Source organism: Dama dama, chromosome 7 (assembly GCF_033118175.1).
Source record: "Dama dama isolate Ldn47 chromosome 7, ASM3311817v1, whole genome shotgun sequence".
NCBI classification, from domain to species: domain Eukaryota; kingdom Metazoa; phylum Chordata; class Mammalia; order Artiodactyla; family Cervidae; genus Dama; species Dama dama.
Genome location: NC_083687.1, coordinates 10,866,966 through 10,893,660, shown reverse-complemented (window position 1 = coordinate 10,893,660; position 26,695 = coordinate 10,866,966). Strand labels below are relative to the sequence as shown.

General features: G+C 56.6%; 1 protein-coding gene across 1 annotated transcript in view; it reads left to right on the top strand.

Moving 5' to 3' along the window:
- Positions 1–26,695, top strand: part of GRM4 (glutamate metabotropic receptor 4) — a 111,382-nt gene that overhangs the window by 10,046 nt on the left and 74,641 nt on the right. Inside the window, exon 2 of the mRNA XM_061146057.1 lies at positions 103–979. Within this exon, the coding sequence (XP_061002040.1) occupies positions 461–979 (519 nt within the window). The 5' untranslated portion in view covers positions 103–460. The remainder of the gene's footprint in view (positions 1–102; positions 980–26,695) is intronic.

The following is a 26,695-nucleotide window of genomic DNA, read 5'->3' as shown; positions in this document are numbered from 1 at the left end:
TGACCACAGCCTCCAGCATCTCCTGCTCCCAGGCTCCTGATGAGAGATGCGAACAGCTAATGTCTCCTCGGGCTTCTCTGATTCCCTCTCTCTCTTTCTCAGGCTGGTAAGAGGAGAGCCCTGGAGCTGTTTTCTCCTTGATGCCAAGATCTGCCCAAGCTAGGAGCACTCTCCACCTTTCACGGTCATCCACCGAGAATAGGCCTGTGGGACGTGGGGACGAAGACCAGAGCTTTGCTGCGTCCCAGCTCCTCCCTGCTGTCTGAGTGTCGCCTGTCTCCGGGACCGAGGAGCACCAGCATGGTTCCGCCCGTCAGCCGCCCTCAGCCACCCTGCTGCTGACGCTGCTCTGGAGAGACTGGGGGGCCGCTGTGCCCATGCTCGTCCAGGCCGTGGGGCCTGGGGCCCGCCAAGGCTAGGAGCGAGGCCTGCCATTCATGGGTCTCTAGGGATTTCCGAGATGCCTGGGAAGAGGGGCTGGGGCTGGTGGTGGGCCCAGCTGCCCCTTTGCCTGCTCCTCAGCCTTTCTGGGCCCTGGGTGCCTTCCTCCCTGGGGAAGCCCAAAGGCCACCCCCACATGAATTCCATCCGCATAGACGGGGACATCACTCTGGGAGGCCTGTTCCCAGTGCATGGCCGGGGCTCAGAGGGCAAGGCCTGCGGAGAACTCAAGAAGGAGAAGGGCATCCACCGGCTGGAGGCCATGCTATTTGCTCTGGATCGCATCAACAATGACCCGGACCTGCTGCCCAACATCACGCTGGGCGCCCGCATTCTGGACACCTGCTCCAGGGACACCCATGCCCTGGAGCAGTCGCTGACCTTTGTGCAGGCGCTCATCGAGAAGGACGGCACAGAGGTCCGCTGTGGCAGTGGCGGCCCGCCCATCATCACCAAACCGGAGCGCGTGGTGGGCGTCATTGGTGCTTCCGGGAGTTCCGTCTCCATCATGGTGGCCAACATCCTTCGCCTCTTCAAGGTTAGTGCCTGCCCAGCTCCTTTCTCCTCTTCTCCTCCTGAATCCCAGGGAGAGAGTGTGTCCCCTCCTCCCCAATACGCACAGTGGTGTGTGAGAATTTGCGGCTGACCTGCCTGTGGTCAGAGAGAAGGTCCCTGCTGCAGGCAGCCTTTTGATCAACTCTGCTCCTCTGCAGGGAATTCTGAACCAGGAGGGAAAGGAAGTGCTGGTGAACAACAGGAGGGAGGAAGAGAGGGGAGGACAGAGATATAAAAAAACCCCAGACAGATGGATGGACAGAAATATAGGTAGATAGAAAGGTACACAGGTTAAAAGATAGACATAGACTGGAAGTGTGAATGTTGGAGATTGCCAGGGAGAAAAAGCAAGACTTTTGTTTTGACATTGTTTTCCAATAATTGCAATTCCCAAGAAAGATCTGTTTTTTTCTTCTGGGTAGTTGAGAAAGCCCCGTGTGGCCCTCCCGCTCCACCTCAGGATTATAGTTAGAAAATGTGTCCTGGTTTTTTGCATGAGGCATTAGCTCTCAGCCCACAGCGACTGGATCTGCAGATGGGGAAGGCCTGGAGAAGCGGGTGGTCCCGTCTCTGATGCCCTGGGTCCCCAGCGGAGCTTCCCCAGCTCCTTCCTTCCTTCTGCCCCTCTTCCTCGCACACCTTTCTCCCTTCTGGAGTCCCTCCCTGCCCCCTCTCTGCCTCCCCCTTCCTCTCTTCCTGGGGCAGGAGCTGCTGATTTGCAATTCAATTGGAGCCAAGTGCTTCGCTAAGCTGCTAAAACAACTGAAAGCTACCGGGTAGAGAGAAAAACATTACAAGCATTTTACCAATAATTATATGCCCGCTCCTCTCCGGGAGCCTCCTCGTTTGCTCTGTGTGTGTGTGTGTGTGTGTGTGTGTGTGTGTGTGTGTGTGAGAGAGAGAGAGAGAGAGAGAGAGAGAGAGAGAGAGAGAGAGAGAGAGAGAGAAAGAGAATAGGGTGAGGGAGGAGGAAGGGAGGCGTAAAGGGCGCCTCTGCGTCCCTCCTTCACTCTCCTGTTAGATTCTTGGCCTCTGGAGTTGGCTCCTTGTCTCCTCAAAGTCTCCAGAGTTGGGGAGTGCACAGAGAGGCTGCTTGGCCTCATGCAGGTTGGGAAGTGCTGAGGCTGGAGCCCTCTCTCCTGGGCCTTTTCTGGAACCCATTTGCCCAGTCCCATGATACATTAGTATTTGGGGGCATTTCTGGGAAGCCTGGGGTAGAAGTAGGGATGAATGGTGTGAGTGTCTCTGTATTGGCTGTCCTGTCTAGCGGGGCAGGGTTGGAACTTTGCCACGGTCTGGTCTGGGCCACGGGTGCTGTGCAGTCTTGACTTTGGGCCTTCTTCCTTGGAGTGCTGGGTTTGCTTAATGATCTGGATGAAGACACTATTTTAATTTTAAAAACAAATACATCATGAAGGATGCAAAATCATGATGCAGTAGGAGACTTGAAGGAAACTTTGCCTTGCCAGTGGACAGTTTGAACAACCCCTGGGGAGCAGTGTTGCCCGTGGTCATTCATTGGTGGGGTGGGGTGGGGACTGGGAACCTGGTCCAGCCCCTCCACCCAATTCTGTAGTGAGGAGGACAGACCCAGGGGGACGGGCAGCAGGGCTCAGGGGTCCCAGCCCTGGGCCTACTGAGGTTTGGGCCAGCTGAGTCATCATTTCAGCCTGCCTGCCCCGGTGGTGTTGGGAGGGGAGGTGACCTGGGCCAGCAGGTGTCATGGAGCAGAGGCCCACCTATCTGAGCGGGTACAATCCCCCACCTATGAGAAGGCCAGACCACAGGTGGGCTGCTGCAGTGTCCTCTTCTGAGCTTTTACTAAACACCTTGGTGACTCTGGGTATTTTAGAATGTGTTTTATAAGGACTTCCCTGGTGGTCCAGTGGCTAAGACTCCGAGCTCCCTACGCAGGAGGCCCCAGTTCCATCCCTGGCCAGGGAACTAGATCCCATATGCTACAACTAAGAGTTTGCAAGTTGAAACTAAAGATTCCACATGCTGCAAAGACAATGGAAGATTCCATGTGCCACAACCCAAACCTGGCACAGCCAAATGAAATACAACAGATAAAAATAAGTATTAAAAAGCGTGTTGTAAAAATGTTAAAACAACATGATCAGGCCCTTGGAGGTAGGACATAGGTGAGGGTCCCTGTCCACCATCTCCCGGGCGGAGCTAGTACCCTCTTTATAGGGAGGTGGGAGAGATCAAAGGGGCTGAGAGGTGTCACTGGACAAAGGGTCTAAGAAGGGCTGCTGTCAGCATCAGGCCTTGAAGCGGGTTCTGGGAGGTCCCCTGCGGGAGTGGGCTGCGACTTTTGAGCTGACCCCTCCCAAGATGGAAAGGTCTCGGGTGAGGAGGCCTGGGGCCAAAGGGCCTCACCTGCCGGAGGGCCTCGGGTGTTCCTTTTCCCCAGCCCATCTGGTCACACACGAGTGTGACTGTGGCCTCCGTTTTGTCTGCACCTCCTGAGATCACAGGGAGAGGAGTGGGTGGGGGTGGGAGTCAGGAGACCCCCAGGCTCGCAGAGAATGAGCTGGGACTGGGAGGGAGAGGCTTGGAGATGGGAGAAGGAAGGGGGGGAACAGAAGGGGGCTCTTGGGAAAGGAAAGTGGGGGAGTGGTGGGGGGGACGTGGAGAGAGCCAGAAGGAGACAGCTGGCTGTGGTCCTAAGTCCCTGGGTCCCTTTTAACAGCGTTAATGTTCCAGGCTGGCGACAAGAGGGCTCCTCAATAATTAAACTGATAGAAATGAGGCTGGGCGAGAAACTGAAAAGCCATTTACAGAGGCAAAAAGATTGAACTTTGGGGAGGGAGGTCAGGAGCAGAGCCTCAAGCAGGAGAGGGTGAGGGAGGGGCCTCTGGGGCTGGGGAAGCTGCGGTGTCAGGTGTCCGTTTCAGAGGGCAGAGGGCACTGCTGTGCCAAGGCTGCTAGTGGGGCCTGCTGGAAACTCCCCCAGAGGCTGTGGTTCCAGCCCTCTCCTTCCTCCACGAGGTAGATTTCTGGCGCACATCTCAGAGAGGGTGATTTCCTGCTGGGAGAATGCTAGCAGAGTTCCATCGAGGCCGGGGTATGGACAAAACTCACACCTGCCAGAGCTGGGAGGGGCAACGTCCATCCAACAGCAGTGGACACGGAGCCCTGATTGAATGATAGGGCAGGGCTGGGGGTCAGAGCCACAGGGCTGGACGTGGGCCTCGAACCTAGGCCTGCATTCGAGATCAGAAGCCCTGACTTTGGGGAGTCGTGGGTCTGACAGCTTGTATCCTTTACCCTCCTATTTGCACCCCCTCCTTCATCTTCATTTTGGCTCCATTCTCCTAGGACAGGGAATATTGATGGAGGTGAGGAATACATTTTGGAGGAGAGCCTAACCCAGAGGAAGTGGCTTGTGTGGTATCATGTTGTGGGGACAGCCCAGGTTCTGAAAGCAGTCAGGTCTGGGTTTGAATCTGTGCCACCAGAGTTACCTCACCATGCCCACCACATCTAATCACCATATCAGTCATTTACACCATAGTATGAATGAGCCAATCCAATCTTTTCCTGAAAGCAATATTTCTGGGGGGAGAAAGAACATAGGAAGTGCCCTGGAAGAAAGCATTTTTCAAATCCTTGAACTATAAGAGCTCAGAAGGATCCAGAAATAATTGCATTGAGTCCCTCATTTTTGAAGTGGAGGGAAAAAAAAAAACTGAGGCTTGAAGATGGAAATGTGAGCTAGCATCATGATTAAGAAATTGGACACTGGAGGGACTTTCCCAGTGGTCCAGTGGCTGAGACTCTGCACCCCTCATGCGGGAGCCCAGGTTCGATCCCTGGTTGTGGCACTAGATACTGAGTGCTGCAACTAAGACCCAGCAGCACCAAATAAGTAAATAAATTAAAAAAAAAGGATTTGGACACTGGGGCCAGACAACTTTTGCCACCTTGGCAAATGCCTCAATTTCCTCCTTTGTAAAATGGGGGTGATAGTGGTCTCCTCAGCCAGGTGTGGGAATTAAGGGTTAATGTCCAGAAAAGACTTGTCTGGTTGGTGCCTGGCACACAGTCAGCCCGCAGGAAATGTCACTGCACAGCTTGTAGCCGGACTTGAAGTCAGCATGAGGGACTCTGTCGATGTGGAAGAGGCTGGACCCGGTGGGCAGGGACAGACGGTGACCTTTGAGGCTGATCCTGGAGAGGCCCCACCATCTGCTAGGCCTTGTGCAGTGTGGAGACTGAGTGGCCAGCTTGACTGGCAGATAATGAAGGTTTTCTGCTGTCACCACAGGGGGGGCCTGAGCATTGGGGATGGGCTGGAGTGGAGGGAGGACAGGAAGGGGCCAGCAGGAGAGAGGGTGGAGGGGATGCCAGCCAGCAGGGGGGGGCAGGTGCCCCGCTTCCTAGGAGAGACGTTGGCCCTCTGTGTGCCACGCCAGCCTGGCCTGCGAGGGCCTGTCCCTCCTGGGGATGGAAGTGCTGTGAGGGTTTGGGGTGCTTAGGCTTCCCAGGTGGCGCAGTGGTGAAGAATCCGTTCACTGATGCAGGAGACGTGGGTTCAATCCTTGAGTTGGGAAGATCCCCTGGAGGAGGAAATGGCAACCCACTCCAGTATTCTTGCCTGGAAAATCCCACGAACCGAGGAGCCTGGTGGGCTACAGTGCATGGGGTCGTGAAAGAGTCAGACACAACTGAGATACGACACGACAGTGTGTTAGAGAAAGCAGCCTGCCTGGTACTTGGCTCACCAGGCCAGCCAAGGGGAGACGCTGTGGCTCAGCTGATACCGATGCTCTGTTGAGGACGTGGCATTTGTGTCTTCAAAATGTTTTCACTGCACAAGCAGGAGTAACTTTGGAGAGGGCCCGCCCCCTCTTCTGCAGCCTGCCTGTCTGCCGTGAAGGCAGCTTCGTCTTTCCAGGGCCCAGGCAGAAACCTCGGTGGCGTTTTGACCTCCCTCAGCGTGCGGTCACACACCCTGCGGGCTGTCCTTGTGAACGTGTGCTGGGGACTCCCCGCCACCGTGGCCTGGGTGGTGTCACCTGGACCCTGCTGAAGCCTCGCTCTCCTCTCCCTGCTTCCAAACAGGTCTTTCCACAGCCAAACCTTTGCTCAGTGGCCAGAATGATCTTCCTCAAGGTCAAATCCAACCAGCTCACCTCTCACTTACACTTTTTGTTGGCTTTGTGTTGCTTTTCGATTAAAATGCAAACTTCCACGCTGCTGGCCAGTCTGAGAGGCCCTGTGATACCTGGTGCCCTGACCACATCTTTCAGCCTCTCCTGGGTGCACTCTGCACCAGTCCTACTGATTTCTTTACGTTCCTTGAAAACACCGTACTGTTTTCCCACCACAGGGCCTTCGCCCCTGCTTCCCCCTCTACAGCGGGACATTGGAATGTCCTCCTCCTACTCTGAGGCTGGATCCTTCTTATTCAACCTAGAGTTTCAGTGGACTGTCTTCAGAGGAACACCCTCCACCCCCCCAGTTATTCTATCTTATCTTCACATCTTCCCCTTCATGACCTTCACCACAGTTTGTTGTCGTCATGTTCGTGTTTCTTTGTTTTCCTGTTTCTCTTGGCTTCTCCTCTGGCCTGCTGCCTGTTTTTGCATAACCCATGAGCTGAGAATGGTTTCTGTGTTTCAAATGGTTGAAAAAAAAAAAAAAGCAACAAGTCATGACAGGAAAATTATGCAAAATTCAAATTTCAGTGTCTGTAAGCTCTTATGGACGCACAGCCGTGCCTGTTCATGTACGTACTGTCTAGGATTGCTCTTGAGCTACACTCTCGGAACTGAGGGGACAGGCGCCTTCAGCTGAGCCCTGCTGGCCTGTAAGCAGCACCTACAGGACCCCAGTGGAGGCTAGGCCCATGGGTGCCCTTGGGAAATCTTAGCTGAATGGACTCATGGAGAGCAGGGCATGTGCAGCTCCCAGGTCTCCCCAGACTCTGCGATGACAGCGGGGTGGCCCGGTCTGCAGAGCCTGTGTGAGCCTCTGGCTGTGGGGGTGAGTGTAGCTGAGCTCGCCTTGCCGTGGGGTCCAGTCACTGCCCACCGTTGCCTACCAGTGCCCACCACTGTGGTGACCTCTGGGCCACCTAGACGTGTTTGTTGTTGTTTAGTCACTAAGGCATGTCAGACTCTTTGCAACCCTATGGACTATAGCGACCAGGTTCCTCTGTCCACGGGAGTCTCCAGGCAAGAACACTGGAGTGGGTTGCCATTTCCTTCTCCAGGGGATCTTTTTGACCCAGGGATCGAACACAGGTGTCCTGCCCTGCAGGCGGATTCTTTAACCGCTGAGCCCCCAGGGACACTGCACAGGATGCCTGGTTGTGTTTCGATGTTACTGTTCAGTCGCTCAGTCATGTCCAACTCTGCAATCCCATGGACCGCAGCACGCCGGGCCTCCCTGTCCATCACCATCTCCCGGAGTTTACTCAGACTCATGTCCATCGAGTCGGTGATGCCACCCAACCATCCCATCCTCTGTCCTCGTCCTGCTTTCAGTCTTTTCCAGCATCAGGGCCTTTTCCACCCTCCAGGTACATCCAGCTCCTCTATGGAATCCCTTTCACTTAAGGTTCTGTTCCCTGTTAAAAGGTACCCCCATGTCCTACTGTTGGCTGTTATTAGAGATTTGTCCCAAGAAGTCTCGCTCCGCAAATGTGTGAAGAGTGAATGAGGGGTTCTCCTGAAGAGGCTGTTGGGGTACAGTAATCCCAGCATCCACACGGCACACTTCCTGCGTCAGGGTCTGCCCCAGACCTCATAGCACCTACCCAGGGTAGGCGTGTGGCGCTATCCTCATTTCACAGATGCAGGACCGAGGCGGAGAAGCTAAGCTGCTTCCTGAAGGTCACCTGGCTGGTCAGTGGGGGAGCTGGGGGAGGAGTCCCAGCGGCTGCCTCTTGTTACCACTTTTCACCACTTTTACCTTTCTACCACTCTGCCCTCCTTTCTCTTGGCCATCACGTAGGCTCGGTGGGACCTGGCCCATCCTCAGTGTGCAGGCCTTGCTGAGCCTCAGTTTATGCGTCTGTAGAGGAGTGTGCAGCCCTCACCTGGCAGCAGAGATGATGGAGCAAAGCCTTTAGCAGGTGCTTAGGGGGTGCTGGTGTTACCAGACACTGGGGGTGAAGGGGGAGGCGGCGTAGAGGAGGTGTGGGAAGGGTGACCGGCAGGGGCTGTTCCCCCGGGGGGAGGACCAGCCCCTCTCTGCTGTTACAGACTCTCCTTCCCCAAACCCTAGGTGTCCCTTTGTGGTGGGAGTCTGGGGAGGGGCCCTCAGGACCCAGGGTCAGGCCCAGGCCTGAACAGAGCGGGCAGCTGGGTGAGGAGAGGGAAACACGGCCCCAGGGGGCGGTGCGACCCTCCCCGCGGGTGGGGCACCAGGGTACTGGGTGCATTGCCCCGGTAGCTCTCAAGCCTGGCGGCTCGTCATAGTCACCTGGGAGCACTGGACTCCTGGGCCTCCAGCTGGTGAGGAGCCCTGGGGCCCGGTCTGCATCTGCAGACCTGTTGGCAGGCTCGGCAGGCTGCTGGACAGATGCGCTGAGCCCTCCTCGGTGTCCGGGAATCCTGTTCTGTCTGCCTTCTCCAGGGAGCGCTCCCGCCCACCCAGCACCCTCTAGAGCCCACTTCCTCCCCGGTGCACCCTTGGGTTGCAAGACCTGTCTGAATATGGGAAGTTTGGGGGTGGAAGCAGGATGGTTTCAGCCCTGGTCGCTGGGCCGGCAAACAGGCTCATTATGAGGAATAGAAAGAGGGGTGGAGGCTTTTCAGGGCATCTGGGTCGACTTCCTGGAGATGCGCTGGAAGGAGGTGAGTGACACTGTGGAGGGGCTGAACCTGGGGAAACTCAAGTTTATGACTACTGGTTTCTGGCTCCCTGTCCCTGATCTGGACCTTGGTTGACCCATGTGTAAGAATCCACTCACTGGGGACTCCCCTGGTGGTCCAGTGTCTAAGACTCCTTGCTCCCAAGGCAGGGGGCCCGGGTTTGATCCCTGGGCAGGGAACTAGATCCCACATGCTGCAACTAAAGAATCCTCATGCCACAACTGAAAAAAGAGATCCTGCCTGCCACAGCGAAGAGTAAAGATCCTGAGTGCTGCAGCTCAGACCTGGCGTGGCTAAATAAATAAATAAATAAATAATACATATTTTAAAAAAGAATCCATTCATTCACTCACTCGTTCATTGATTCACTCACTGAATCTGTACTGAAACATCTCCTCCAGGCCTCGCTCTGCTGGCACGGTGGTCTCCATCTGGCTGCACTTTGGAATCAGCTGGGGAGTGTAAAATACCCGGGTATCCGAGCCTCATTGCAGGAATTCAGGTTTAATTGATATGAGATGGGGCCTGGGCTCCCCAGCTGATACTCATGTGCAACTCAGGTGGAGAACTGCCACGCTAAGCAACTTTATCCACCAGGAAACAAAGCAGATGGGGGCCTGACCCTTGAGGGTTTCCGTGTTTGAAGGTAAGGCAGGCAGTGAACAGGTAAAACACGCAAATGTGTAATTGTCAGAGGGGAGCAGTTCCCTGCAGGACAAAGCCAGGAAGTGGCTGGAGAGCCATGGCGGGTGGGAGTGCCCATTGAGAGAGGATGGCTGGAGGTGAACTTATTATTTCTTTAAACTTTTTATTTTGTATTGGGGTATAGCTGATTAACAGTGTTGTGATAGTTTCAGATGAACAGCAAAGGGACTCAGCCATTCTCCCCAAACCCCCCTCCCATCCAAGCTGCCACATATCATGGAGCAGAGTTCCATGTGCTATACAGTAGGTCCTTGTTGGTTGTCCATTCTAAATATAGCAGTGTGTACCTGAGGAGTGGACTTTTTGAAGAGGGGACATAAACTTGAGTGGAGAGGGTTGTCCTATGGCTATCTGGAGAAAGAGTGGTGCAGGGAACAGCAAGTGCAAAGGCCCTGGGGCAAGACTGTGCTTTGTTGTTGACCCAGGAGCTCAAGCAGGAGGACCCAGCGAGCCGGGGGCAGGGAGGGGAGGACCAAGGAAGCTCAAAACCCACCTCCTGTTCCTTCTGTTTACAAAGGGTATTGTGTGTGGGGGGCACACCAGGACTTTGGTGACCTTGGCAAGTCACTGGTTCTCCCAGGAGTTCAGTACCCTCACCTGTAAGACAGGAAAGTGGTTCCTGACCAGTCCTTGTGAAGCTGCGGAGGCGATGGGGAGACATAAGGACAGGGCCCTCCGTGTGGGAGACGTGTGCTTCCCCGGGGCTCTCCCTTGCTGCCACCCACTGCCAAGCCCCTGGTCCCTCTCCCAACTCCTCCCCCTGCGTTTCCCGGCTCTCCTCACCCACCCCCTGCTGGCCTGAGGACAGCAGAGCTGGAGACTAGAGGGAGGCGGGTGGGGACCCCCAGGGGAAGTAGCAGTCGGTGGTTAGAGCCTGTGCCCTGGGCCAGATGGCCTGGTTCATACTCCTGCCCTGCCATTCATCACGTGAGAGGCACCTCTGTGTGCCTCAGTTTCCCTGTCTATAAGGTGGAGACCCTTGTTGCCCCCGCCTCACAGGGCCCTGTGAGGGTTACGTGAGGAATACACAGAAAGTGCTCAGGGCGGTACCTGGCATGGAGATTCTGGATACTAGCTGAGTCCCTGGTCATGAGGGGCAGCCCACAGCAACGGCCGTAGATGCAGCCACACAGTAGGTCCCTCAGATCCTGGCCCCTGGATCACTCAGCCTCTCTGGACCTCACCATCCATCTGTAAAATGGGTAGAGTCACTACCTTTCAGGGTGCAGATGTTGAGTGATAAGAATGGGCAGCTGAAAGCACGGTGGGCGCACAGTAGGGTCAATCGTTTTGTTCTCTTCTGCTGTCAGCATCCAGGGGGCCTCTGGGGGGTGTGTGGGCTGAGCCAGGGCGGGGTGCGGGCTCTGTGGGGCGGAGGGGCAGGTCACTGGCTTTTGGCTGAGGCATGACTGGTGAGTGCACCCAGGTCTCCCCGCGAGATGGTCCTGGGGTTCTCTCAACTCTCACACTGTTAGGTGAGGGGGATGGTAGGGTGAGGGTAGCCCTCGGGGGAGGGCTGAGGGTCCCCTTACCAGAAGCCTTCCACAGCTCAGGGGCCTGCGTCCTGGGCCTGGCTCACTCTGGGCCTGGCTGTGCTGCTGACTCACTGTGCAGCCTTGCGTCGTTGGCTGCCCTCTGCGAGCCGACATCGTGGGATTAAGTGGGCTCTGACCCTGGTCCTTAACCTGGAGCCTTCCCTGCAGGAGCACTCAGCTCACTCCCCGGGGTCCAGGCTCCACCCTGGGCCTTCCTGGATTGTGGGCCAGGCTTTCCAAAGCCCACCTCCGTGACTATGCCTGGACCAGGCCCTCCTCCTCGAATGCCCTTCTTGGGGTCTGATGGGCAGAGTCGGACTCCTCCAAGTGCTGACTCAACATCCTTTGGATGTCTTTGACTTTCCTGACCCCCCAAGGGCTGAAATCCTGGGGTACATGGTGGGGGGGGGGTCTCTCCTGTGGCACTTGTGGGTCTCCCTGAAGTTCACCAGCATGTCGAGGGCAGGATTAGGGTGGTTCTTTCTTGGTCATCCCCTCATCCCCAGTGCCTGGCCTGAAGCTGCTGCTGCTGCTAAGTCGCTTCAGTCGTGTCCGACTCTGTGCCACCCCATAGACGGCAGCCCACCAGGCTCCCCCGTCCCTGGGATTCTCCAGGCAAGAACACTGGAGTGGGTTGCCATTTCCTCCTCCAATGCATGAAAGTGAAAATTGAAAGTGAAGTCGCTCAGTTGTGTCTGACTCTTCACGACCCCATGGACTGCAGCCCACCAGGCTCCTCCGTCCATGGAATTTTCCAGGCAAGAGTACTGGAGTGAGATGCCATTGCCTTCTCCGGCCTGGCCTGAAGACAGACAGACAAGTCAGGGAGCCTGCCAGCCTTGGGACCAGGTGTTGGGGAACTGACCCTGCCCTGGGGGCAGGGGCGGGGCTCACAGGGCTGAGGGGGTAAATCCAGCACACTTCCCCCTGCACATCCTGGAATGGACTGTGTGCTTCTCAGTACCTCCCCCCCCCCCAATTTATTAAACTAGCATTTTTATGACTGAGAAAATGAAAAGAAGGCAAATTCTACTTTATATTCCCATTGACCTTTACGCTTGCCTCTGGCTCAGAGGCCCTGGGATGACGAGATGCAGGCTCCGCCTTCGGTCGCTGGGCGAGGGAGCAGGGACGCCCTTAAGTCTGAGGCCCTCTTTCTGTCCCTGTGTGCGGCTCTCTGCCTCATCCTGTGTCTGTCGTTCTGTTTTCCTCCATGTCCTCCTCCTCTCCCTCCCGGTCCCTTCTGGACTCTCTCTGGCTGTCTCACCAGGTGAGCTGGAGCGGCCTCATTCCGGGCCCTGTGGTTCAGGCAGGAGCTGGAAGCGGCCGCCAAGCCCACCTGCTCCTGGCCGCGAGACCCCCTGCCTAGCGCCCACCCTGGACGCCCAGCCACCTCACGCCCGACCCACGCAGGCTCCCCTCCTCTGACGCAGGGCACCCCCGACAGAGCTCCAGAAGGTCCCTTGGAAGTAGGCCTGGCCACGGTCAGGGCTCCACTTTGCTGGCCTGCGGGCAACTGGGGCTGCCTCTGCGCCCTTCCCAGGGCTGTGGGGAGGCCAGGCCAGGCCAGGCCCAGGCGTGTGGGCCTGCTTCTGAAGGGAAATATCCCGGTTCTGCCACAGACTGCTCGGTGACCTTTGGCAGGGCACATAACCTCTCCGAGCCTAGTTTCCGGTCTGTGCGATGACTTGGATGGCTGTAGAGCGGCCAGCACCGGGCCTTGTACCCAGAGGTGCTGAAGGGACCGTAGCTGTGGTGGGGGGTACCCTGTGCGCATGTGTGAGGCGAGGCCTGCGGCTCTCCCTGCTCCTCCCCCTCCCTCCCTCCTCTCCCCTCCCCCTCCTCCCCCTCCTCTCTCCTCCCCTTCCTCCCCCTCCCCCCTCCTCTCCCCTCCCCCCTCCCTCCCCCCTCCTCTCCCCTTCCTCCCCCTCCCCCCTCCTCTCCCCTCCTCTCTCCTCCCCTTCCTCCCCCTCCCCCCTCCTCTCCCTCCCCCCTCCTCTCCCCTTCCCGTCCTCCGCCCCCTCCTCTCCCCTTCCCGTCCTCCGCCCCCTCCTCTCGCCTCCAGGGTGGCCCCCCTTCAGAGGGGCAGGAAGACAGCAATGCTTAACCCTTAGGAGTGAATTCAGGGTGGGAGATTTGAGGTTTAGGCCTGGGTGGTGGGGCTCTGAGGGATGTGGCTTTCGGGGTTAGCTCACTTCAGAGAGGAGACCAGCGGAAAGTGGGGTGCAGGGAAGTGGGGTGCCCCCAGCTCGCACAAAGAGCCCCGTTTATTTCATTAAAGATGAATGGCATCCTTCATGTGGGTCTGGCAGGAAGGGATTTCCCTCTCGCAGCAGGCATCATATATTTTAATAATGTACTCTTTCAAGCATATGGGAAATTATAGAGAATAAAATAATGAACTGCCCCTGGCTTGGTCAAATATTGATATTTTACTCTAATTGTGTCAAAACTTTTCCTTTTAAGAAAGAAAACATTGCAAATATAATCAGAGGCCCTGGCTTATGTCTCCTCCCACTCCTCTTCTTTCTCCTCAGAGATAGCCCCCAACCTTCTCCTGGATGAGTTGTTTTTAATTCCTTTAATTTCTGTGCAGTTGGAAAAAAAAAAAATATGTATGTGTGCTTAGTCACTCAGTCGTGTCCGACTCTGCTACCCATGGACTGTAGCCCACCAGGCTCCTTTGTCCGTGGGGATTCTCCAGGGAAGAACACTGGAGTGGGTAGCCTTTCCCTTCTCCAGGGGATCTTCCCAACCCAGGGATTGAACCCAGGTCTCCCACATTGCGGGCAGATTCTTTACCAGCTGAGCTACCAGGGAAGCCCACATATACGTCTATCTCTCCATAAATGATACTTGGTTCTGTTTTGCATGCAGTAAGGATGATGGATACAGGACCATACTATGTGTGTTCTATGGGCGAGTAATGTCATACTGCTCCATGGTTTGCCTGTTTTTAAAAATGTTTATTTATTTGGCTGTGTCAGGCAGGGTCTTTTGTTGAGGCACACAGACTCTCTCGTTGTGGTTCAAGGGCTCTAGAGCACGCAGGCTCAGTCACCCCATGACATGTGGGACCTTAGTTCTCTGACCAGGGATCAAACCTGCGTCCCCTGCGTTGGAAGACAGATTCCTAACCACTGGACCACCGGGAATCCCTCTGAGGTTTGCTTTGTTTGCCTTTGCCGCGTAGCTCTCCACTGGGACAGTGCCCACTTCTGTTCCGTGTGGTCACCTGGGCAAGTTCCCTGATGTGACTGATGTTCTCTGTGTGGCTCTCTCTTTGCCAGTGTCTCCTTGTGCTCTTGGAGCGTTTCTCGTGGGTCTCACCCAGGAGCGGAAGTACAGACTCCTGGGCAATATGCCTCTTTTACTCTTCCCAAGGCTGCCACATTGCTCCCCACATTCTGTGCCAGGACACTGGTTTCCTAACCAGCCTCACCGCTGGGATCCCCAGGGCCTTGTTAACACAGGTGTTCCCGGGCTGCCTGGGCCTGAGCCAGCCCTGTTAGGAGACACTCAGGGTGTGGAGTCTTATTTTATCAGGTCCCTGGGGGCTTCCTGGACCTGCATTTAGAGCTGCCCCTCCTGGGTCTGCTGTGTTCTCATTGTGCAACTTTGGGCCAATTGCTGGATCTCTCTGAGCTGGGGTGCCCTTATGTGTAAAACAGGGATGATGGTGGTGGTGAGGAATCAGTCAAGCTGGCCCAGGGTGTAGCCTGTGGTGTGTCCAGGGTGGCCACAGCCTGACTGGGCTCCAGTTCCATCCAGAGGAGGAGTGTCCCCTCTGACACCACCTGTGAAGTCATGGTTGGATTCCTTGTTTTGCTCAACAAACCTCAGGGCCCCCTGCTTTGTGCAGACTGTGCCATGCTCTAGGAACATGAAGTCTGGGCAGAGAACCTGAGCTTGGGAGTTAAATGGGCAGTGATTCAGTGACAGACGCGAGTGCTCTAATGGGGGCGGGCTAGGTGCCCTCAGGTTGGGTGAGAGGGGCCCCTTGACCCGCCTGGGGGGAGAAACCAGGGAAGGCTTCCTGTAGGAGGACAACTAGCTGAGACGCACAGCCAGGAGACAATTAGCTAGGTTGGCGGCGTGCTGGAGGGCAGGGGAAGGCATTCCAGGCAGAGACCCGGTGGTGAGAGTGAGAGGTGGGTGGGGGAGCCCGGCGTGCCCGTGGGGTTGGCTGTGCTGTCCACCTGGGTGCGGGGCTGGGGCAGACCAGGCACCTGCCTTCCCTGCAGGGGCCGCTCTTGACTGCGGGGGCGGGGGGCCCCTCCGGTGGCAGCTGGAAGGGGTTTATGGGAAGCCTGAAGTGTGAGGAAATGTTAAGTGCGTTCTAAGTACTTTGATTATTTTAAATTGCTTAAGTGGTTTCTAAGATGGTCCTAAGTACTCTGGTGACACAGACACAAAGTCAATTAGGGGAGCACACCACACTCACAGGGGAGAGCCCCTCCCCTGCCTTCCCTCCCCCTCCCCCGGGCCTGGACCCAGACCCCCTCCTCTCTCCTCCCAGCACCAGACCGGGGACCCCCGCCCCCAGTGCTGGGCTCCCCTGACTTTGAGTCCTGGCCTCTTTCCCAAGCATCTCAGGTGGGGTGAGAGGGGTGGATGGGGGGAGAGGGGGTGTGGGGGGCCCACGAGGGTCTCCTGTAAAGATGCTTCTCTCTCCTGAACGAGCCTCTGGCTGGCTGCAGGGCACCTGGAGCACCCTCGGGGTGACTTCCTGGTCAGAGAGGGCATCACCGTGTGAGTGCGTCCAGTCTCCCCTGGGCGCCCAAGCTGGACCCCAGCCCTGGCCTCTCCTGGGGGCCCCACCCCTCCCCGTGTGCCTCTCAGAGAGCTGTCAGCCTGGGCGTGCCTGCTGTGTCAGCCTATTCCAGGCATCGTTCACCAACGTGTGGGGTGTGTGCACACGCGTGTTCTCCCCTCCATTTTCATGCACCTACAGCCCCCACTGGGTGAGCTCATGGCGTGTGGCTCCCAGGACCGCCTGCTTCCTGTCTCCTCAGGCCTGACCCTTGGTAGCCTCTGATCTTGTACTTTTATAAAACAGCCTCGACGGGGGACTTTATGATTGGCCACTTCGCACATCTCTGTAGGGGGATTCCTACTAATGAGTGCTGGGCCAGAGGGCAAGTGTGTGTGTAACTTCTTGCACTCCTGCCAGCGAGGGGTGAGGGCTGTACTCGGCAGTGCCCATGGCCAGGAGCGTGGCCCCAGAGACAGCCCTGTGCCCGGTTCTGACTTGGCATCCACGCAGCCTCAGGTAGCAGGTTGTGGGAGTCAGGGCCAAGCTGGACCCTGGCCCCCAGCTCTGGAGCTGCCTGGAGGAGCCAGTGGGCTTGTGTCACGCGGGCTTGTGTGGCTGGGGGTGTGTGAGGCGTCTGAGCCACCTCCTCGGCCATGTCTGTGCACGTCCAGGGGACCCTCTTTACCAGGAGACGTGGCGGGGAAGGTTGGGGTGCTGGGTGGCGGGGTGCAGGAGTGGGAGGGCCCTACTTAACTGGAGCGGTTGTCCTGGGAGTGACAGCGACAGTGTCTCTGGGGGGTGGGTGGAAAGGTGGACGTGGCAGGTGGGGCGTAGGAGGCAGAACCAGGTGTCCTCGGGGATACTGTGGGCGCAGGACTCAGGGTGGGGAGAGGTGCCCAGCTGGACTGCAGCCCTGAGGCTGGGGGACTCTGGCTTCGCTTGATTCCTGCTCAGGATGAAAACTCCCAAAGCCCAGGAAATTCAGCTCTGGGATTGCAATCCAGTGTGGCAGGGAGGGGAGATGACCTCACTGGTACCATTTGCTGTGGACACGAGGGATGCATGGGGAAGGAGGCAGGAGCCCTGGGGCTTTGGCAGCCTGTCTTGTCCACCTTGACTCCAGCGCCTGCCACAGCCAGTCCACTCTCCTGGGTCCCTCCGCAATTCCCCCGCCATGTACAATCTGCTAGCCTCTGCTTCTGATGTTCCCTCAGCCCCTGAAGAATGCTCTGTCCATCTTTTCTTTACATTAAAAAAAAAGAGGTATAACTTATACACAGTAAAGTACAAACTTCAGGACACTACTTGATGAACTTCTGTAAGTGTACTAATGCATACCTGTATGGCCCCAAGATACAGAAAGATTCAGAACATTTTCAATTCTCTAGAACATTCCTCTGAGTCCATATCCCTCTCTCCCCAAGGCTAATCAATAGCCTGCTTTCTAACAGCGTAGATTAGTTTTGCTTGGTTTTGAGCTTTACGCAGCCAGAATCGTACAGTCAGTCTTTTGTTTGTGGCCTCTTTCACGCACATTATCTGTGAGATTCCCCCACATAGTTGGACATTTTGGTGATTTTCTCTTCTTCATTACTCTGTACTATTCCACTGTGTTGGAATTATTGCAAACAATATTTCATTGTTCACAATAGTTCAGCATTCCTTTACCCAGTCTGCTCCTGCTGGACGTCTGGGCTGAAGCCAGTGTTTGGCTATTAGGAATAAAACTCTCCTGAACATTTGTATATATATCTTTTAGTGGACGTAAGTGTTCATTTATATTATATTTATAAATGTTGGTATATATGATTGCTGACTCTTTGGCTGCATGAATGATTAGATTTAGGAAGAACTGCCAAACACTTCCCCAAAGAGATGATACCTTCTGGCTACATTTTATTTTGCTTTGGAAAGTCCACCTTTGCTTCGAAGGCCTGTCTCAAATGCCAGCTCTCCTGACATCCTGATGGATAACAGCACTGGTCACTTGGGTGTCCGCTCTAAAGACACAGTCGTGTCCCTCTTCTTCTCTGTTCTATCTGTAGGGCCTGGAACCTCATAGGTGCTTCACGAAATGAATAGTTGAATTTACATGCCTGGCCCTGTGTCTGGAGTTTCACGTAGGTTATGTGATGTAAGTCGCTGGTGGGGAAGTCGGTAGTCCTGGCCCTGTTCTACAGGTGAGGAAACTGAGGCTTGTCCGGAAAGCAGGGGAAGCCCGCAGCACTGTCTGTCCCGGAAGCCTCTGCTCATTCCACAGCTCTTGGCGGCATGTGTTTGGAATTTCTTGCTCTTTTTCAGCTCGCCCACTTTGATTTCACTCGGCCTCATATTCTAGTCCGGGGGTTGCTGAATTAAATCTCGTGGGTGACCTAGTTAGCTTGTGACCCAGCCAGCTCCTGAAGGATCTGTCAGCTTTTTCTCCATCCTGAGTCTGTGCCCTAGAATCAGGGCTTTCCAGGTTGGGATAGGGTGGGAAGGCCAAAGAAACCCACCCGTATGAGATAAAAGCCCTCTTCTGGCATGGCCAAGGTTTGTACCTTGTCAAAATCCCTTTCCATTGGGTGTGACAATCCCTGAGACCACAGGCTGGCCACTGTCACTTGCATTTTCCAAGGGAAAAAACTGGAGCCCAGGGAGGTGATGTGACCTTCCTAGAGTTGTCAAGGAGCCAGGGGTGAGGGCCTTGACCTTCCAGCCATGTGCTGTAGTGTTATAGGGATGGTCTGAGAGCTGATGGAGAATGGGAGTTAGGCTGAGAATCCAGCAAGGCTTGTCGCAGGGCCGCTTTGGGGAGCTGGAAAGGCTCTTTCAGGTCATTGATTTACTAAGTGCTCTTTCAGAGCCCTGAAAGCTCTGTTGGGTGTTTCAGGGGCAGATCCCCAGAGGAGCCTGGCGGCCACTGTCCATGGTCCTGAAATTGGACTTGGCTGTTCGGGAGCAGAGGAGGGCAGTCGAGCTGGCCTTGGGTGTGCTGTGGTGTCCCAGGAGGTGTTAGCCTGCCAGTTTTGGTGGGAGCTGGGCATGTGGCTGGGCAGACGGTGCGGGCGCCTTGATATTTTAATTGAAGCCTGGAGACACGGTTGCTCTCTCTGCTGCGCTAACAATGTACAGAATAAATAATTCAGTGGTGGCTGTGTTGTGCCTGCTGTTCCCACCCGTGGGGGTGGCCACACGTGTGCCCAACGTGCAAGCTCCCGGGTAGGCCAGGAGCTGCTATTATGGGCTGGTGGCCGGGCCAGAGGTGGCATGTTGCCATTTTAACAGGGCCCTGGTCACCTCTCAGCCCCTGAGAATCAGTTTCCTCCCAGGCAACTCCTGAGGAGAGGTGAGTGGAACGCAGAGCCATCTGCTCCCATGTGCTGCAGTTAAGTGGCACTTAAAGGTCCGTTTGTCCTCAGAGCAGCCCGAAATGGCAGCAACCTGGAGGAAAAGCCCCTCTTAATGGGCATTCTCCCTGGGCTGTGTTTGAATGGGTTCCATTGGATTCAGCAAATATTTATGGAGCTCTAAGTTTATGCAAGATACCGAAGCAGGTGGTGGGGATGGGAGAGAGTGCCAGTGAATAAATCTGGGTCCTTCCTGGATGGGGTGGTAGGACACGCATCTGATTTGTCACAGCTCAAGTTGGAGGTGGGGGAGGGCTGTGGTGGAGGTGCAGGTGAGGGTGTGGGGGTGCTCAGAGGAGGCAGAGGTCAGTTCTGACAGGGCATGCATAGGTGGCTGCCTGGAAGAGGTGTCCTGCAGGCAGAGAGGGGGCCACGACGGTGCTCCAGTGGAAAGGACAGGTATGGTTGGAACTTCAGATGTGTCTGGTATGGATGCAGCAGGGCTTGTGACCTGGGAGAGGGTCACTGGAGAGAGAGTTGGGAAGGATTAGGGGCTGAGGCCAAGAGTGTGGACTTGATCCAGTAGGATGGTGTCTTGGTCCGGTTTGGGGTTAAACTATTCCTTTGGATGTGTAGTGGAGGGTTGGTTGCAGGTTAAGACCTGAGGCTGAGAGAGCGGTTAGGAGACCAATGGAACATTTCAGGCTGGACGTTATGGTGACCTTAAACGTGGTGTTATTCATTCACTCATTCATTCCTTCATTTACCAATCAGTGAGTCATATGTTAGACTAGGTTAGGAGCAGGGCAGGGAACAAGACACATGCAATCCCTGCCCACACGGAGCTGAGCCCCTAGCAGGGGAGGAAGACAGTAAACAAGCTGTAACTCAAGTGGCGACAGGTGCCGTGGAGGAAAATTGCAGAGGGCCAAAGGTTTTGAGAGTGATGGAGGAGGTGAAGGGCTCGTCTATATACAGTGGTCGGGGAAGGGGCCTTTGAATATAGACCGAGGCAAGTGAGGAAGGGAGCCAGGAGCCTGGCTGGTGTGGGGTGAAGGGCACGGCCGGGGTCAGGGCCCCAAGGCTGGAGCAGCCCTGGTCCATCTGAGGAATGAGGAGACTGCTTGGAGAAGAGGAGGGTGCTACTGAGCTGGGTCCACAGGAGCTTTGGGTCCCAGGACAGAGAGTGGCTGTCCACTCCAGGGGCATGAGCGGCCTTGGGAGGGTCTTAAGCAGAAAGTGATGGGATCAGATTTATGGTTTCAGAGGCTGCCGCGTGTGGACTGAACGTGTCGCCATGTCCGAGGTAGGCACGGAGGAGTTTGTGTGTGATAGCCCTCCCTCCCTTTCTCCCCTCCTGCCAGGGACAATCCGCCCCCAGTCCCCCTCTCCAGAAGGCCCCCGAGGGGGCTTCCTGGAGGTCTGGCAATTCCACAGAGCCCTGTTCTTGCTTCCCTCTGAGTCACACCCTTGGTCCCCAAACCTGAGCCGCCACAGCTGGGACCCCAAGCCTGCCTGGATGGGCCTGGTCCAGGGCCCTCTCTGAGCCCCAGGCACCTTGCCTTGAGCATCACGGCAAATGTCTCCCTCACGGAGCTAGTCTGAGGTTTAAGTGGGAGAATGTCTGTGGAATCTGTGGAGGGAAGGCAGGCCGTGATTATTACAGGTTTCAGAGCTGGAGGGCAGAGCAAATGGGAATGGTCCAGGGGGGCCCTGAGAGTAGTTATTTAGGAACCTGTGACTCCAGCCCTGGCTGGAACATACGTGGGTTCAAAGCCTGCAGGGAAGAGGTGTTTAGAGAAGTGGATGCTGGACTCACTGCTGAGGAGGTGGAGGGTGCAGGGCGCACCCTGGCCCTGAGGGTGAGGGGTGACCCCTCATGCCTGTGCCCCAAGCTGGGGACTGAGTCCCATCCTTGCAGGAGATACTGCCTCAGTTTCCCCTGTACCCTGAGTGCCCTCCAGCCCCTTCCCACCAAGAGGTGGGAGCCGGGAGGGTCAGGAGACGAGGCAGCCTCCTGCAGCCTGCTGTGGGCATCAGGAAGGGCGGAGTGACCCCTGCAGTCAGGCCTGAGCTGGCTGGGGGCTGGGGACTCCCCAGTTTCTCTGTGGGGTGGAAGATGGGGAGCGTGAGCAATGCCCTGCCCCGCCCCCCCCCTCCCCCCCCAAATGAAGACACTCCGATGCACACAGCAGGCTCCGTCCCTCCCTGGGACTGTGGTTGAGTTAACTGTTGCTTGTATTTTTGGCCTCTGGAGGAGGGCATGGCAACCCACTCCAGTATCCTTGCTTGGAGAATCCCCATGGACAGAGGAGCCTACAGTCCATGGGGTCACAAGAGTTGGACACGACTGAGTGACTAAGTACCCAGCACGTGTTTTTGGTAGAGAGCTGGCAGTGAGGCCCAGACTGGGGGCACGTTCATCGCGGGGCTGCTTCTGGGGAAAGCCCTCCGATTGCTGTGGGGAGCCACAGGCCTGCTGAGGTCCTCCAGGCACCGCTGATAGAGCTGTGAGCAAGGAGACACTGCCTCCCTGGGGCGGGGGTGCGGGGACTAAAAGAAAGGGCCCGTTTAATTTAATTCTCTGTTTTATTGCTCATTGGATAAATAACCTTCATTAAGATGGAAGCTGGGGGATGGACCAGGAAGTTTGATTAATTTCGAGCTGGTTTCTCATTTGTTAATTTTCTCCCAGTTCAGCAGGATTATTAAAACAAATTACAGACACTGCTCTCTCCTCCCTGGGCTGGAGGGGAGCTTGGTTCACAGGGGGGACCCTGGCCCCCTTTTCTACTACAGTTATTTAGGTACAATTTGGGGTGAGGGACAAGGCCTTCTCCATCTCAAGGTCTCTGGGCAAGGCCCTTGTTTTTCCTTTTGGGGGTCTTCACATCCCTCAGCCTCATGGAAGAGCTGGATGTGGAGGGAATGGCAGGGGGTGCTGGTTAGCCAGGGCACCCCCCCTCCAGCAGGGCCTCCTGGGGTGAGGGGCAGACCTGCCAAGTCCAGCCGCCACCCCCACCCACGGTATTCAGGGGAGCAGGGCAGGTGGCCGAGCAGGGTGGTTGGACATACGGCCTCTGGGTGCCCCCGCGGTGCCCAGTCCCTTGGCCCCCCTCCACCCCCCGACCCTGTCTAGGCCCATTAGCCCTCACCCACTGTGAGCTCTGGCCCTGCTGGACTGGATCTCCCATTGGCTGGATCGGCCCACAGAGAAACTGCCCCTTGCTGGGTGGTAGCAGGCGACAGTAGTCCGCACTTTCCTGCTCACTGTGGGCAGTTGCGAATTCCAGCTGCTTGATGGGCGGCTGGGCAGGTGGTGATGTATCGGGGGATGTTGTGAACATTCTTTTGTGCTCCCCAAATGTACAGTAAATGCTGCCCCTGCCAGTCCTGATTATACTGGAGTGTGTGTGTGTGTGTGTGTGTGTGTGTGCGCGTGCACACACATTCAGGTTCATTTATCACCATGAGCCAGTGTCAGCATGTGTGTGCTTGTGTGTCCAGGGTGTGTGTGTGTGAGACTCAGGGTGTGCCCATGTCAGCTTGTGATCCTAAACACGGGGCTGGGTGTGTCAGGGACCCTCAGGAAGCCCGAGTGTGCGTGCCTGGCTCAGAGCATGCCGTGTGTCTCTAGGTGTATCTGTGTGTGACTCAGATATATTGATACTTCTGTATGTGTTGTGTGTGTGCATGGCCGTGTACCTGGGTGTATGTGAAGTGGGCTGGGGTTAGCGCCTCTGTGTGTGTGTGTGTGTGTGCGCGCGCGCGTGCGTGCCTTTCCGGGACCCCTTGGCGTGTGCAAGTGAGTGGGCCCGTCGGTTTGGGTGGACTGACCGAGCCTCCCCGTCCCTGGCAGGCCTGCGCGTGTGCTCCTGTCTGCGTGTGCTCTCTCCTTCCCGGCCCTGCTCCCATTGGCTGATACTCTGCAGCGTGAGGCTGGGTTATCTGGAGTGTCCACCTGGCCCCCGCTGCCCTGGGGGTGACCGTGGGGAGACCTGTCTCCGCCTACCTTCTTGTGGCCTGGGGACCACAAGAGTCCCCTGGAGAGAGGCTGCCCTGGGTTGGCTCCTGACCCTCCACTCCCTGAGCGCACCCTGGAGGACCAGCCGTCTCATCTGCAGGCCTGAGCTGGAGGAAGGCGCGGATGCAGGAGAGCTGCCAGGCAGGCAGATGGCCCTCCAGCTGGGGCCAGGGCAGGGGGCCAGCCTGACCTCTGACTCCTGCGCTGAGGAGCAGGCGAGATGCCTCTGTCCCTGTGACTCACAGGCGGTTGGGGCTGCCGGTCCTGTGAGGCACAGCTCACTTCAGACGCCTTCTCCAAGAGAGGGGAGTTATGTTAAGATGGTGAGAAGGGCCAAGGGTCAGGGGACAAGGATGGGTGGGGCTGCTTCAGGGGAGCTGTTCCGAGACAGCCTGTCTGAGAAGGTGATGCTTGATCAGAGACAGGGATGAGTGAAGGGGTGCACCCTGTGTGTGGGAGTGGGTGGGAGCCAGTAGGACAGCGGGCACAGCAGGTGCAAAGGTCCTGAGGCCAGACCACGCTGGGGCTCAGGGACTGTTCCGGGAGGTCAGTGTGGCCTGAGGAAGCGAGTCAGGGGAGGGGGTTGGTAAGAGCTGACGTTGGGGAGGCCGCAGGTGTGGGGGAGGTGTGAGGGGAATAGGAATTAGGTGCCTGTGGCCTGCTGGCCCCTAGGAAAGGCCTGGGTGCACTGGAGGCAACATCCCTTGTCAGGCTCTGCTCCCAGCGGGACCTGCTGGGGCCTGGCTTCATGGGCACTTCCCTGGTGGCCCAGTGGCTAACACTCCACACTCCCAATGCGATCGTCGATCAGGAAACTACATCCTGTGTGTGTTAGTTGCTCAGTCTTGTCCGATTCTTTGTGTCACCATGAACTGTAGCCCCACAGGCTCCTCTGTCCATGGAATTCTCCAGGTAAGAATTTTTGAGTGGGTTGCCATTTCCTGCTCCAGGGGATCTTCCCACCCCAGGGATCGAACCCAGGTCTCCTGCATTGCAGGCGGATTGTTTACCATCTGAGCCACCAGGGAAGCCCCAGATTCTGCATGCCACAACTAAGAGTTCACGTGCCGCAGTGAGGATCAAAGATCCCGCGTCCCCCAACTAAGACCCAGTGCAGCCAAATAAATAGATGAGCAAATCAATATTAATAAAAAGCAGGCAGACCTTTGCCGCCTCTCTGGCTTTTATGGAGATTCTGGGGCAGGGGCCCAGGTTGTGGACGCGGTGGAAGGGACCGAGATCTACTCCGGGCTTCCCTCTGAGAGAAGTGTCAGCTCAGATCACCAGTTGCTGGAGACTGGACATGGGCTGGGACAGTGGGCGCCTGTGGGCATGTCCTGTCTGTCTCCTCATGGTTTGGACAGGCCCCAGACGTGCTGGTGGCTCTTGCCGTGGGCTCGGAGGGAGGCTGAGCAGCAGGATGGAAGGATTCCCGCCTCTGGCCTTGGTGGACCTGGGTTTTCATCAGTAACTGAGGAATTGAGGCTAACGATTTCTTTCCCGTCTGCAGGTCTTTGCCTATAAAATGCAGAGAGTAATGTCCACCTGGAAGGGATGTTGTCAGGGGTAAAGCAGCGAGGTTGAAAGGCATGGTCGCAGGTCAGAACCCAGAGCAGACCTGGGATGAGCATGGTGGGTGGTTCTCCTGAGAGGCCCCCTTGGGATGGAGGAGAGGTTAGGAGGGAAGTTCTGGGGCCAGTGCCTCTGTGAGCTGGCCCCTTGCTGGCTGCCTGGGCCTGCCCCCTGGGGCTGCTGGGGGACAGCCGAGAGCTGGTCCTCAGTGCTGGGCAGGACTGTGCTGTCCCCACCCTGTCCCAGTACCGGGTACTCCGGGAACAGGAGGAATGTGATCACTGGGTGGAATCAGACGTTTGCAGGTTTCTGCAGTAGATGGAGGGTCTGGGGAGAGATCCGCCCCAAATCACAGCTGTTATCCTTGGGTCCTTCCAGGGTGAGGCCAAATTTCTGGACTGAGCATCACAGAGGCAGCACAACGGAGCTGAGGGTGTCTGAGGTGAATCAGTCCCTCCTTGTTTCCCCGGGGAGGTGGCAGAGCACGGTGGCAGGGGGAGCCTGGCAGTGAGGGTTCAGATGCAGGTCTTCCGGCAAGTGATTCAAGTCCTCTGGGCCTCTGCTGCCTCACCTGTACAATGGGCTGAATGCTAGTTCCCCGGCGACAGGTGTCTGGTGAGGAACATGAGAGCTGAGACCAGAGCCTGGCGCACAGGAGGCCCTCACTCAGGGTTAGGTATTATTGTGATTGTTATTTCACGGTTATTAGGTGAGAAACCTGGGGCACAGGACGGAGGAGGGTCTGGCTTGAGATTACATGGTGAATTAGTGACAGGCTAGAACTCAGGCTCTTCCATCCAGCCAGCTTCCGGAGCAGCAGAGGGTGCTGGCAATAGGGCTGAGTCCTACTGCCTATGGGCAATATGCTGTGTTCTCCCCTCTGCCCTGGGCTGAGTCCCTGGCCCCTCCTCACCCTGCTGTGCAACTGGGGCAGCTGCAGAACCCCCAGAGCCTGGGTATCTTGAAGGAATGGGCCTGGCCCCGAGGGCAGGCAGGCAGTTGGCCCTGGAGTACTTGGTTGCCTGGGTTCCAGCTCCGGACTCTCCCTCTGGTCTTGGCTGGGCTCAGAGTTTAGGGGAGGGCTTACTGAGAGTTTGTCACAGGAGGGAAACACTTGGAGCTGGAGGGCTTTGGGGGACGCGTCATACGTCTCTCTATCTCCGTACACACCCGCGGGCTAGGCCACCGTCACCTCTTACCTGGATAAGGGCAGGAACCTTCCCTCTGCACTTGGTGGTTCCCTCTTAACCTCGGATCTGGCTTTGGTACACAGCTGTGTCTCATGCTGTGTTCTCCCATCCTCTCTGCGATTTTGCCTTTCCTCGAACCAGCCATGGGCTCCTGGCCACAGGGCCTTTGCACCTGCCTCATCTTCTATCTGGGTTGTTTATCTTCCTTCCTCTGGATATTGCCTACCTGTTCTTCAGGTGTCAACTCATGCCTCCTCTTCAGGGGCCCTCCCTGGGTGCCCTAACCAGACTCAGGGCCTTATTCCAGGTTCTCACGGGCCCCAGACCTCTTCCCAGCACATCTCAGAGGCTGGATGTGTTGCTATGTGTATCCAGTTAGACACCATCTCTCCCACAGGACTCTGTTCCGTGAGGACAGGGGTTGGTCTGCGTTTGCTCACTGTGGCCTCCCCAGTGTATACCTTGGCACGGGGCAGAGTGAGTGCTCAGTAAGTATACCCTGAATGAATGCGTGAAGGGATGAGAGGCCCGTATCACCTCCGTCCTTGCCGGGGCCCAGGAGAGGTGGAGGTGGAGGGGAGATGGGACTTCCACAGCAAATGTCCCCGAAGAGGGGCCCCTGGGGTGGCATGGCCTCCTTTCCGAGAGAGCTGGTGAGAGATGGGTCAGCGCCAGGTGCCCCCAGAGCCTGAGGACAGCGGTGGTGGGAGGGCAGCAGAAATGGGGGAGGTCCTTGGAGGTAGGTAGGTGGTGCCC